The sequence below is a fragment of the Mobula birostris genome, chromosome 18, assembly GCF_030028105.1.
Source record: "Mobula birostris isolate sMobBir1 chromosome 18, sMobBir1.hap1, whole genome shotgun sequence".
Lineage (NCBI taxonomy): Eukaryota > Metazoa > Chordata > Chondrichthyes > Myliobatiformes > Myliobatidae > Mobula > Mobula birostris.
In genome coordinates, this window is record NC_092387.1 from 18041123 (window position 1) to 18054824 (window position 13702).

Here is a 13702-nt window from a genome sequence, read left to right on the forward strand (position 1 = left end):
CAGCACAGCATTGTGGGCTGAAGGACCCATATTGTGCTGTAGGCTTTTTATGTTTCTATATAACTGAACTTTGGGACACTCCACTGGTTACATCTCTATGTAACTTTGGAAAATTATCCATTTATTGCAAATGTCTTCTGTGTGATAACCAATCTTAATCCATGTTAACTCTTTTTCCCCAAGATCATGAGCTGGCACCTTATTAAAAGCTGTCTGAAAAATCTGAATACATTACATCTGCAGTCTCCTCTATCAACTGTACTTGTTGTTTCCTGGAGTTCTTTGAGTATGTGGGTCAGCTTCAGTGAGTGAGCAGCTTCAAATTACTGAGTGTCAAGATCTCTGAGGATGTAACCTGGTCCCAACATGTTGATGTAGTCATAAAGAAGGCAAGACAGCGGCTATATTTTATTAGGAGTTTGAAGAGATTTGGCATGTCAACAAATACACTCAAAAACTTCTGCAGTTGTACTGTGGAGAGCATTCTGACAGGCTGCATCACTGTCTGATATGCAGGGGCTACTGCACAGGACCGAAAGAAGCTGCAGAAGTTTGTAAACCTAGTCAGCTCCATCTTGGACACTAGCCTACAAAGTACCCAGGACATCTTTAGGGAGCGATGTCTCAGAAAGGTAGCGTCCATTATAAAGGACCTCCAGCACCCAGGGCATGCCTTTTTCTCACTGTTACTATCAGGTAGGAGGTACAGAAGCTTGAAGGCACACACTCAGCGATTCAGGAACAGACTCTTCCCCTCTGTCATCCAATTCCTAAATGGATATTGAAGCTTTGGACACTACCTCACTTTTTTTTTACTTTACAGTATTTCTGTTTTTGCACATTTTTTAATAATCTGTTCAATATACGTAATTGATTTACTTGTTTATTATTATTATGTTTTATTATTATTTTTTTCTCTCTCTGCTAGATTATGTATTGCATTGAACTGCTGCTACTAAGTTAATGAATTTCACGTAACATGCCGGTGATAATAAACCTGATTCTGATTCTGAAACATGGTTTTCCTTTCATAATGTCAAGTTGACTGTTTTAAGCTTTTCTAAATGACTTGATATTTCTTATTTGATTTTAAGCTGATAGTGCTATAATTTTACCACTTTTAATCTCCCTTCCTCTTGAACAAGAGTGTCAGATCTGTGCTTTTCCTTTTTTTTGACATGTGCCTGCGTGTGCGAGTCTGTGCGTGCGCGTCTGTGCATGCGTGCATGCATCCGTGATGTCTTTTTCATGGCTTTTTTTACAAGGTGCAGAACGAGAGAGAGAGAGAGAGAGAGACTGTGTGGCACGCCACTCCTCACACAGACATCTTCGCAGTATTTTCCCTCTATTTTACGAGGTCTAGTTGCGATCTCGACACTCAACCCGGCACAGATGGAAAGCGTACTTGGGAGCGGACCCGACCGGTTTCGAACCTGGGAACCTCCGCTCCCGGGTCCAGCACCGATGTCGTTGCGCCACCAGCCGGCACCAGATCTGTGCTCTTCCACAACTTAAGATGAATAAATAAATACTTGCAGGATAATTGGATGAAAAAATATATTGAGGAGAAGTGGGAGGAGGTCCTTGTACATTGGTGTAAACTAGTTGAGCCAATTCTGTGTATTTGAAATAAATTATCATATTTCACAGACTATTACTTCTAAATCAGTTCCACGATGTACTGCCTGGCACCTGTATTCAGTCTGTAGTGGAGGATGCTGTAAAGCACTATGAAGGTAAGGCATTTCACATCTTGAATGCTGTAGATTTTGCACGTTCCATTTATTAATAGTAATCTATTTATTAATAGTAGTTAGCATTAATAGATCTTTTAAGGAAATACCCTATTTCTATTATGATTATATTTCTTTATTGAATTAGATTGATTATTTATTATCATTATATACTTCTATAACCATATTAACATTTTGCATTTTAGAGTAAGGAAACAGGTCCTTTAGCATGCCAAATACATGCCATCCATCCGGAACTCACTTACACCAATCTCATTTTCTTCCCCTCGTGTTCCCAACAATACTTACCATCACCCCAGGAAGCTGTGCACTTGCACGACAAGATTGTTTTGAACATCAATGCTCCCCACTGTCCTGCCATTTACTATATTCTTTCCTCTTTTATTTGATCTCCCAAAGTGCAACGCTTCACACTTGTTCAGATTAAATTCCATCTTCCATTTCTCTGCCTAAAATTCCAACTGATCTACAGTATATCCTGCTGAACCCTTTGACTACCTTCCTCAGCATCAACTCCACTGACTTTTCATCATCTGCGTACTTACTAATCAGACAACCAACAATTTCATCCAAATATGTGTGTGCGCGTGATCCCTGTGAAATGCATTGTTTCCAGACCTTCAGTCGGATGAACCCCCTCCTCAACTCTCTCTAGTAAACTTGTTGTGTTGAAATGATCCAGCTTTGTCTTCTCTATATGCCTCCAGATGTTTTATAATCCAGTGCCGTTCATCAAGTGGGCATTTGACAATGTGAAATGTTGTCTCAAAACAAATCTGCTTCATTCAAAACTCCTTGATTCAATTTTCTTCCATCCATTTGCTAAACCATCTTTGCAAATCGTAAGTCTTAGCAAAACAATTTGAATAAGCATCTTCCAGTGGTTGAAAAGTGAGCATTTTGCTGCTAAACCTTAAAAAAAAATCACGTTCTATTGCAATCCATACACTTGTAAATGAATATGTGCTCAAACCGACCTGCTGCCAAACTGACTTTGCCCAGTTATTTGTCTGGAACATCTGAGATGTGAAATGCTTGCACCCCGTTCTTTGCAGTTAAGTTTTTCTCCTCTGAGCTCTCTACTGTTACCTCATTCACTCTGGTAAGGCTATGTATTATGGCCCCGTGCCATTTACTAAAACGAGAAAGGATTAATGTTTTAACTTACTGAAGATTTGCTGCGGAATAAGATTCTGAGATTGTGGACATTTTAGTACACAATGATGGTGATGGGATGTGAAGCAAGGGGTGGAGTTGGTGGTGTGGCTGAATACAATGGCTTTAGTCTTATCATGGAAAAATGGCAGATGATCCTTGAATGGATGTTAATCATGCGTGTCTGAGCAAACTTTCTACCACTGAGTAAGAACATTGTGAATTCAAACCCCTTTCCAGAGATTTGAACACAAAAGTCAAGTACTAACTATGGAGCTGTGTCATCAATTAGTTGCCTAGTGTTTCCTCACTGCCTCATCCTGGCATTACAGGACAGAATGGGGGTTATATCTAGAATTCCTGGTGAATATTCATGATCTAAGCAGGTTGTCAAACCTTGTTGCTACTTTTGGGAGTTCACTGTACACAATTGGCTGTCTAGTATTCTACGTTACCACACTGGCTGCACTTCACAGGTTGTCAAGTGTTTCAAGTGTTTGGGGACAAACGTTGTGATCTTAATACAAATACATTAAGAAGGCAACCCACACAAAGGTGGCTTAGGGCATGTGAATAAGTACACAGAAACAAAATGGGCGTTGGCAATATTTGTGAAATAATAAGTCATTACTAACTGGCATTTATACAGAGCCTTAAATTTAGAAAGATGTTTTCACTGATACCTGACATTGAGCTAAGAAAAGAGTTTGATAGCTTTAATTGTTTATGTCATGTTTGACCTGCACCTGTGATCGTTAATTGGTTTACTTCCCATTAAGTTTGAGTTCCCTTCTTGTTTTTGTTGGCAAGAATTGGGGATACAGCTTTTGTGAGACCATGAATCAGCAGAGGTGTGGGGGGGAGAGGGTGCCCTCATCAAACTGGGTTCCATTTGTCTTGCGTACATTGAATGTAGGTTATCCTCATGTTAATACAAACTGCTACTTTATTTTCTTTTTACTTTTGTTCATTGTTAACAGAAATCCAGAGTGATGGGGATGAACTTCTTAAAGAGGCCATCCAGTGTCTCCTGGGTGGATATGTGCTAGACAGCGGGAGAGGCATACATGTGTTAAACACCCTGTCATGGGAACGGACTGAAGTCATCTCAATGCCTCGACTGGAGGGAGAAGAAGTTTTGGGTATGTATCATTGGAGTCTTAGAAGATGCGATCTCTGCTACAGCTAAGCACAAATTTGTCCTTTGGCGTGTTAATTGAGATTTGTCTGATCCTATTTCATATGTTATCATATCACTCAAGGACACTATCAAATATTTGCAGCAGCAGCCGTATTTGACTGGAACCCCATGGCCTAGAGGTTACCCGAAAGGGCTAGTGTAACACACACAAAATGTTGCAGCAACTCAGCATCTTGTTGTGTAGATCTGGATCTCCAGCAGCTGTAGAATCTCTTGAGTTTAGGATTAGAGTAATATGGCATGGAATCAGGCTCCTTATCCCAACTGGTCCATGCTGATGACAGCATCGTTGATATTCGTTCCAGCTGCTTGCATTCAGCTCATAATCCACCAAGCCTTTCCCCTCTGTGTACATATACAAATGTCTCTGAAATGTTTCATTTGTATCCACCTCAACCACTTCCCCCGGCTGCTCATTGCAGAAACTCATTAACTTCTGAGCAAATAAGTTACCTCTCGGGTCTCTTTTAAATATTTCCCCTCCTATCTTCTATCTGTGCCCTCTAGTTTTGGACTCCTCAGCCCTCAGGAACAAAAACTACCACTATGCCCTATCCATACCCCTCATAATTTTAGAAACTTCTATGAGGTCATCTCTCATTCTTCTATGTTTGTAGGAACAAAGATCCAACATGGTCAATGTCTCCCTATGATTCAGGCCTTTTATTGCAGGAAGTGCCCTTGTAAATTTTTCTCCCACTCTCTCCAGCTTGACTTTGTCTTTCCTATAATACAATGACTTAAACTGTGCACAATACTCCAACTGCAATCTCACCAATGACTTGTATGACTGCAGCGTAATATCGATGTCCTGTCTGATGAAGGCCAGTGTGCTCAATGCCTTCTTCACCACCCTGTCTACTTGCATGGCCACTTTCAATGAACTGTGCACTGGTACTCCCAGCTCCCTCTGTTCCACAGCACTCGTCCATGCCCTGCCAGTTAGTCTTAGTCATAGTCATACTTTATTGATCCTGGGGGAAATTGGTTTTCATTACAGTTGCACCATAAATAATTAAATAGTAATAAAAACATAAATAGTTAAATAGTAATATGTAAATTATGCCAGGAAATAAGTCCAGGACCAGCCTATTGGCTCAGGGTGTCTGACCCTCCAAGGGAGGAGTTGTAAAGTTTGATGGCCACGTCAAATTACAATATAGGTCCTACCCTAGCGGTACCTTAAACCTACCCAGTCACCCTCCATTAGCAAGGTATTGCTTTACACTTTGGTGATTTATTAAAATGTATGGAAATATAGCATTGGCATTGTTACCATCAGGTGGGAGGTACAGAAGCCTGAAGGCACACACTCAGCGATTCAGGAACAGCTTCTTCCCTTCTGCCATCTGATTCCTAAATGGACATTGAACCTTTGGATACTAACTCACTTTTTTTCTAATATACAGTAGTTCTGTTTTTGCACTTTTTAAAATCTATTCAATATATGTAATTGATTTACTTGTTTATTTTTATTTTTTCTCTCTGCTATATTATGTATTGTATTGCATTGAACTGCTGCTGCTGTTAACAAAGTTCACGTCACATGCCGGTGATAATAAACCTGATTCTGATTCTGCAAAATACCAGTATTTTTTCCCCCTGACCAAGTAATAATATTCTGGATGTGGTAAATTTCAGGTGAAGACCTGTGTTAGAGCACTAACTTGTCATATCAAGTTGGAGAATGTTGTTTGTACCCTTTGAAATATTGCCTAAAAATTTTTGACAGTAGGGAATACCACAGCAGAATCTGATCTAGTGCGCTTGGGTTTCCCAGCAGAGGAGGTTGCACAGTGTGAATTTGAGGATGGATGAGCTGATTCATAATTCCTTTCCCAAACCTGGAGGCCAGTTTTGTGGCAGATACATTATAACCCAACCTGGGCTTTCTGGTTCGTCTCCCTCACTGCCTTCACTAGCTTGTCAATAGGATAAACTTTAGTCATACCTATTATTGCTGATCATAAATGCATTCTGTCAGCATGTCATCTTTACTGGTGTCATTTCTAAAAACCACTGAATATGACTGATGATACCTGTTTTATTAGCAAAAAAATTTTTTTAGCCAGAGGGTGGTGAATCTATGGAATTTGTTGCCACGGGCGGCAGTGGAGGCCAAGTCATTGGGTGTATTTAAGGCAGAGATTGATAGGTATCTGAGTAGCCAGGGCATCAAAGGTTATGGTGAGAAGGCGGGGGAGTGGGACTAAATGGGAGAATGGATCAGCTCATGCGGAGCAGACTCGATGGGCCGAATGGCCGACTTCTGCTCCTTTGTCTTATTGTTTTCCAATCCAGTATGTCAGATACTGTTAACAAGTACAGTTTTTAACCCGATGAACCAGATTCAACTGGAAATTCAAAATTTCTCTTTTCCATAACCAAACAAGTCTCTACAGGATAGTTTTATTATCATATTAATTTTTCAGAATCAGCTTTAATATCACCAGCACGTGTCATGAAATTGTTAATGTTGCAGCAGCAATAGAATGCAATACGTAATAAAAAAACTGTTAAGTTAAATAAATTAAAATTGAAGTCTGTACCGAGCCTTATAGGCTCATCAGGCCGGTGCTTATGCCGGTCTCCGTGGCATGAAGCGACTGAGAGTACAAGACCTTCCCCCACCCCCCCCCAGATAGGACGCCAGTCTATCGCGAGGTTAACCTCCAGCATTTTGCCGGTACCCATTTTTAGCTGGGTGGACCGGAGCAGTGTGTGGTTAAGTGCCTTGCTCAAGGACACAATCTGCTGCCACGGCTGGGGCTCGAACTCACGACCTTCAGATGGCTAGTCCAACGCCTTAACCACTTGGCCTCGTGCCACGAAATTAAGTAAGTAGTGCAAAAAAATAGAAATAAAAGAAGTAGTGAGGTAGTGTTCATTATCCGTTCAGAAATCGAATGGCAGGGGGGAGGAAGCTGTTCCTGAATTGCTGAGTGTGTGGCTTCCGGCTTCTGTACCTCCTTCCTGATCATAGCAATGAGAACAAGGCATGTCCTGGATTTTGGGGTCCGTAATGATGGATGACACATTTTTGAGGTACTGCTTGAATTCTCAATGGCATTCAAAAATAATATTTCAATTTCACATAAACATACAGAGTGGGAAATGATGACAGTTTATTTGAGAGGTGCAAGTCAACTTTGGTCACCTTATGAATGTTCACTGAATTAGATTTTTTTCTGTCTAGGACCTTTTTTCTGGTTTTGCAGACTGATAATTTTCAGATTTATACGAACCAAGTGTTTTAACAGGTTATTTAGTTCTTAACCTGAAGTGTGCAAGGATGCAGAATTATCAGTTTTGTTATGTGGCTATAATGTTGAAGGTATGATATTTTACTCACATGAAGAAAGAGGAATAAATGATTGAAATGTCTGACTAAATTGCATAGTATTGGAGTTTGAACCCGATGTAGTTGTTCTGTGCCACAGCATCATGTCTGCTGCTTGAAAATGTAAAACATAAATATAGAACATGCAGGAAATTACTGCTTTTAATGTACATTTGCAATACATCTACATGCTAGTGTGTTTTTCTGAAAGAGATCATTCTGCATTTTGTGGGAAAAGTTTGGTACTTAATATTAAAATATGATACACTGTGGATGATTGGTTTATCTCAACAAGTTGTAAACCTGGACAAACAGAAATAATTTAGAATAGAGTGAAGCTCTGATGATCCACTCTCCGATTGTTCAGAAATACTGACGGTTTGGCATCTGGCTCTTTAGCTGATGTTTCCTGCATTCCCTTTAAACTCACTGGGGCCCTGAATCTCCCCTAAACTATGATTCTCTCTTCCCAAGCCATCTGACAGCATACTGGAGTATTTTCCATTCGAAGAGCATGAGAAGCAGTCGACTGGCTGGAGGGAACTTAATTTTCATAGGACTTCTACGCTTTCATTATTTTCTCCCTGTCCATCACTGCCAATACAATAGATTTGACCAGCCAAACCTAACCCAAAGTTCACTGACTCACTCTGCTGGATCGGTCACTCCTCTGATCTTGATTCTATCCTAATATTAATGAGCTATCATATTCAAAGTTCATCTTATCCCTACCACCTCACTTTGTCATTGACTCCATTCCAACAACAGTGTATGATGGTATTCACATCCCAGAAAGTGATCCCTCAATCTAAATTCAGCTGAAATTACCCATGTGTATAAGCTCCAGATCAAGTAATCCGCTTAAAAGATGCAGAATGATGGTGTCTTCATATCAGTGTTAAGCAGTTTATTGTAATGTTTCCTATATTAAAGCATAAGTGAGTGGGAAGTTTTGTGATACTGCAGTTACCCAGGTTTACATTCTATGTTGTTTGCAGCCTTGGTAAAGGTTCCCAGTGTAGGATTTGCTACAGTGACCTGCCCTTTGATCCCACCAAATCCAGTTATTGTCACTTTACAGGTAATTATAACATAAGTTGTTAAGGTACTTCATTCTATTGAGAAACATCTATACCCTTTTTCTCACTTGAGTACTCAAGTATATGCTGTGTACTCTTGTGCATTTATTCCTTGAGTTTTTATTGATTTCAGCTTCCTATACTTATTCTAGGGGTTATATTTTTTCTCCTGTTAGTAATCTTAAACTCTTTTTAGTTTTTGTTTCTCTTCCCATGCTGTTACTGCTTGAATCTCTCTCAAATTTCTTATGTTTTCTGCATCGTATCATCACTCACTATTCCCCCTTGCTCACTGTCCCCCCTCATGACTTGTGTGCCACAGGACTCAGTGCTAGACCCAGTGTTCTTAACTTTGGGTTTGGATGAGATGCTGATGACACTGAAATAGGTGGCATTGTAGGCAGTGACGAAGGTTATCAAAAATTTGACCAGCTAGGTAAGTTTGCAAGGAACAGCAAATGGTGTTGAGTCAGTTAAGTGCACTGTATTGTGTTTTGGGAAGTCAGACCAGGGTTGGGCTCTCACAGAGAGCAGTAGGACCTTGGGGGAATGTGGCAGAACAAAGGGATCTAGGAATATCGGTGCATAGCTCCCTGAAAGTTTCATCACAGGCAGACAGGGTGGTGAAGGCTTTTGGCATGCTGGCCTTCATTAGTCATGGTATTAAGTATAGGAGATGTACAAGACATTGGTGCAGGTACACCCTGCTGTAGGAAATGTGTAGTTCAGCTGAAAAGAGTGTGAAGCTTATTTCTTTATTGATGGATTGAGATACAGTGTGGAATAGGCCCTTCTGCCACCCAGCAGCCCCCGATGATCCAAGCCTAGTCACAGGACAATTTACAATGACCAGTTAATCTTCCAGCTGGTACGTCTTTTGAGTGTGGGAAGAAACCGAGCAGCACGCGGTCACTGGGAGGATGTAGGTACTGCTTGCGGGCAGTGAAGGAAACTGAACCCGGGTCACCTGCTCTGCAAAGTGTGGTGCTGACCACTGCACTACTGTGCTGCCCCATTTGTGAGAAGTTACCAGCATCTGAGGGCCTGAGTATGGAGAGGGTAGGCAGACCAGGACTTTACCTCTTTGCCTCATGTGCTGCAAGGAATAATCTTACAGAGGTGTATAAAATCATAAGGGGCTTAGACTGGGCGAATCCACACACTTTTACCCAGGGAAAGAGATTCAAGAATTAGAGGGCATAGGTGTAGGGTGAAAGGGGAAAGATTTAAAAGAGACGTGAGGATAGTATGTTTATGAACAAGCTGCCAGATGACGTGATTGAGGCAGGTATAAGAACAACATTAACAAACACTTGGACAAGTACATGGATAGGAAAGGTTGAGAGGGACATGCAGCAAATGCAGGCCAGTGAGGCTCATTTGATAGGCATCTTGGTGAGCATAGATAAGTAGGGCCTGTTTCCATACTGTATGGCCCTGTCTCTATGTCTCTATCTCTCAATCTCAGTTTAGATCTTGAACTTTGAAAAGGGACAGCTACGTAGTTATGAGAACTGGCCAAAGTGGATTTGGAAGTTAGTTTAAATGTGTAGCAGTAGGTGGAGAGTATATGATAGTTAAATACATTATCCTCCGCAGAGGTGCATGCCATGGAGTGATAAAGACCCCGTTAAAGCTCCTCGTCCATGACTAATTGAAGAAGAATTATGTTTAGGGGGTGCAGAGACAAAGCCAGCGGGTGGCCTAAGGGTTGGATGACTTCCATGAACTAGCAAAGTATAGCTGTTGATAGAAAGAAAATGGAGAATAGGAGTAATTATGAAGAAGATGGCTCAAAGGTACAGTGACTAGAGTTGCTGCCTCTCCACTCCAGTGACCCATATTCAATGCCGCCCTCAACGGCTGTCTGTGCAGAGTTTGCACATTCCTACAACTCTGTGGTTTTCCTCCAGGTGCTCTGGTTTCCTCCCACAGCGTAAAGATACACAGGTTTGAAGGTTAACTACCTGCTCTAAATTGCCCCTGGTGTAGTGAGTGGTGGAAGCTGGGAGAAGATCATTTAAGTTATAGGGATGATTAAAATTGGATTATTGTACGATTAATGCAAATGGGTAGTTTGTGTAAACTCTGTCAAAGGGGTGTTTTCATGTTATTTGACTCTATGATTTTGAAATTAATTCATTATAAATGTGTGTATAAGTACGTGAAAAAGAGAGTAACAGAAGTTACCCAGGTTTTTAAACCCTCTGGTCATATCTTGCCACTTCCACTTTCTTTTGACATACTTTCAGATGGGTGGTTACTACGGGGTAGAGATACTCTAGATTTCCTTTATTCACAGCCTTCCCAACCCTTTTGCTTTCTTGTCAATCTAGTTCATCTCTCACAAAATCTGTGTGAACAGTTTAAAAGGGAGGACCTTATAATGTCCATTATCACAGGTGAAACAAATACAGGGTAAAGTTATAGAACTAAAGATGTGGGAATCTCTTGGAGCTGATGGGCCTTCATTCTACAGGTATGAATCTTTTGGATGCTGAATCATTAAGTATATTAAAACCTAAGGAGCTTGCTGGAGTTTTTGGACTACAGGGGTTAATGTTATGGGGTCAGACAGAAAATGGAATTGATGCCATCCATTAAATCATTCAACAATCTCAAATTCATGGGCTACCCCTGATCTCAGTTCTTATATAAATTCTTGGTGCTCTTGCATCTCATGTTTTTGTGCATGCTTTCTCCTCTTCTCACTCTCTGTGTCTCTCCTTGTGCTCCTCACCCTTAATTCCTACCTCCTGTGGGGATTCTGTGTTTATTTCAGTGGATGTTTGTTCACATTGCAGGAAGACGGTTCTGTAACCATGGAGAATGGAATTCTCAGAGTTGAATTTGATGCATTAGGCCGTATGATATCACTTTTACATTTACTTTACAAAAGGTAAACTATTTGTTACAAATTATTAACCATGGAAATAGAGGCCAAATGAAATTATTTCATTATTCTGTAAACTATGTTTGAAATATCTCCCATATTTTGATTTCATGTTGGCCAGGAATTTCCTGAAAGTTTGTGCCAATACCAGAGCATTAGTTCTCGGAGAAAATTCCATGAAATTTGCAGCATGTTAGCCCACATCAGAATTGCTCCAGACACGAGAGCAAAAGGTTTAAAAGCGGGAACAGATCGTAAGCCTGTCGACTTAAGATAATTTCACCATTGAATAAGACCGAGGGTTTTCTACACCATCCCTGCCATTCCTTGATTGTGTAAAACAAAAAACAATGTCTAGCAGTACCAGCCTGGAACTGACTGCTCACCTTTTTGAATAAAGAAAATTCTTCCTTCATCAATTCTGAATGGCAGATCCTTTATCCAGAGGCTCTACTCCCTACTTATAAACTTGCTTATGTGAGGAAATAATCTTGTATGTCTCAGTAGATCCTCTCTCATTCTTGTGAAATATTTATGCCTGGAAAGTTTTGCTGCAGAATTCCTTGACAAAACTTTGGTACTGCAGGTGGGAACAAGTGGTATTTTATTGAATTGCTGCCACTGAACACTTACTGCCCCTCAGATCATAACAGATTGGCTCTGGAGGCATTGGTCTGTCAAGAATTGTTCAGCAAGCTGGATACCTGTATCTAGATTAATCTTAACCTTGCATAGTCACACTAAATGCAAGGATGGGCTTTATAATGAGCATAAAGCTTATTGTTGTTTTGATTTTAAATAAAATCATTGTATTGCCATTTTCACTGATATCCAATAGACTTAACTTGAAATTTTAATCTCTGTTAAGTAGTAAAATAAGTGTTTTAATCAATAGGTATTCTCCCCAAATCAATATTTCATTTATATTGATGCTTAAGAAAAATTGAGCATATGCTGTGATCAGTAATAAAACCTGACCTAGAGTTGTGCACAGATCAACACACGGATTCTGATTTAATGTTAATGCTGTAAACTGCAGCTCTCTGTTTGTTGTCCTTCATTAATTAGTCTACATGATGACCTGGAAAAACAGTTCCAAAGTGTGTGTTTTTTTTTTAAAACTACCTTTCTGAAGAGTACAAGTATAAAAACTAAATCCAATAGAGGTCCAACTCGAGTCATGCAAATGCATTAAGAAGGCATTGCATTTCGTTCTACTTGCCCTGAAAAGGTGCCTCAGAGAGACAACACATTAAGCTGAGCATGGACCCTGCAGGGATATATATTTTATTATTGTGATAGTCCACTGTGAAGAATAAATTGTGACTGCAGATGAAATAATAAAAGGTTGCAATCAAACCAGTTTCTACCATTCAAAAAGTTTCTAAAATTTACGAGAGAATCTTCAGGAAATCAAAGTTCTCGGAGCTAGAGATCATTTATCTCTCGGTGAAATAAGCCTTGTTTATTTCAAAAGCAATGATGCAGGCAGTGGGCATTTGTTTACTCCATTCTTACCCCAGTCATTCATCCGTAAAGCATAGTGAGTAGAGAATTAGTCACTATATAGATGGTTTAAACATACAGTATCTGGAAGAATAAAAGAAAACCACCTGTTATTTTCATGAAATAAAATCATGCTCTTCAGTATCAAACCCAATGTCATGCTCTCCCACCCAGGTCATGCTCTCTTCTCACTGCTACCATCAGGTAGGAGGTACAAGAGCCTCCCATCGGTAGGTTCAAGACTGTTACTACCCCTTAACCATCAGGCTGTTGAATAAAAAGGGATAACTACACTCACTTGCCCCATCGTTGAAATGTTCTCACAACCAATGATCTCACTCTGAGGATTCTTTATTGCATTATCTCGTGATCTTGGTTATTTATTGCTATTTATTTATATTTGCATTTGCACAGTTTGTTGTCTTCTGCACTCTGGTTGATCTTTCATTGATCCTGTTACAGTTACTATTCTATAATCCTGCAGAGTTCCTCCAGCATTTTGTGTGTGATTCTGTAGATTTGTTGAGGATGCCCACAAGAAAATGAATCTCAGGGTTATATATGGTAATATATATGTATTTTGATTATAAAATTTACAAACCCCATTTCCAGAAAAGTTGGGATATTTTCCAAAATACAATAAAAACAAAAATCTGTGACATGTTAATTCACGTAAACCTTTATTTAACTGACAAAAGTACAAAGAAAAGATTATCAATCATTTTACTGACCAACTTAATTGTATTTTATAAATATACACAAATTTAGAATTTG

The 13702-nt window shown here is 39.9% G+C and overlaps 1 protein-coding gene across 2 annotated transcripts in view; it reads left to right on the forward strand.

Annotated features, from left to right (window-relative positions):
- The window catches only part of man2c1 (mannosidase, alpha, class 2C, member 1), a 127632-nt gene that overhangs the window by 89867 nt on the left and 24063 nt on the right, over positions 1–13702 (forward strand). For both annotated transcript variants that reach the window (XM_072282292.1, XM_072282293.1), the window contains 4 exons: positions 1651–1736; positions 3890–4051; positions 8449–8531; positions 11334–11428. In XM_072282292.1, the coding sequence (XP_072138393.1) occupies positions 1651–1736; positions 3890–4051; positions 8449–8531; positions 11334–11428 (426 nt within the window). The remainder of the gene's footprint in view (positions 1–1650; positions 1737–3889; positions 4052–8448; positions 8532–11333; positions 11429–13702) is intronic.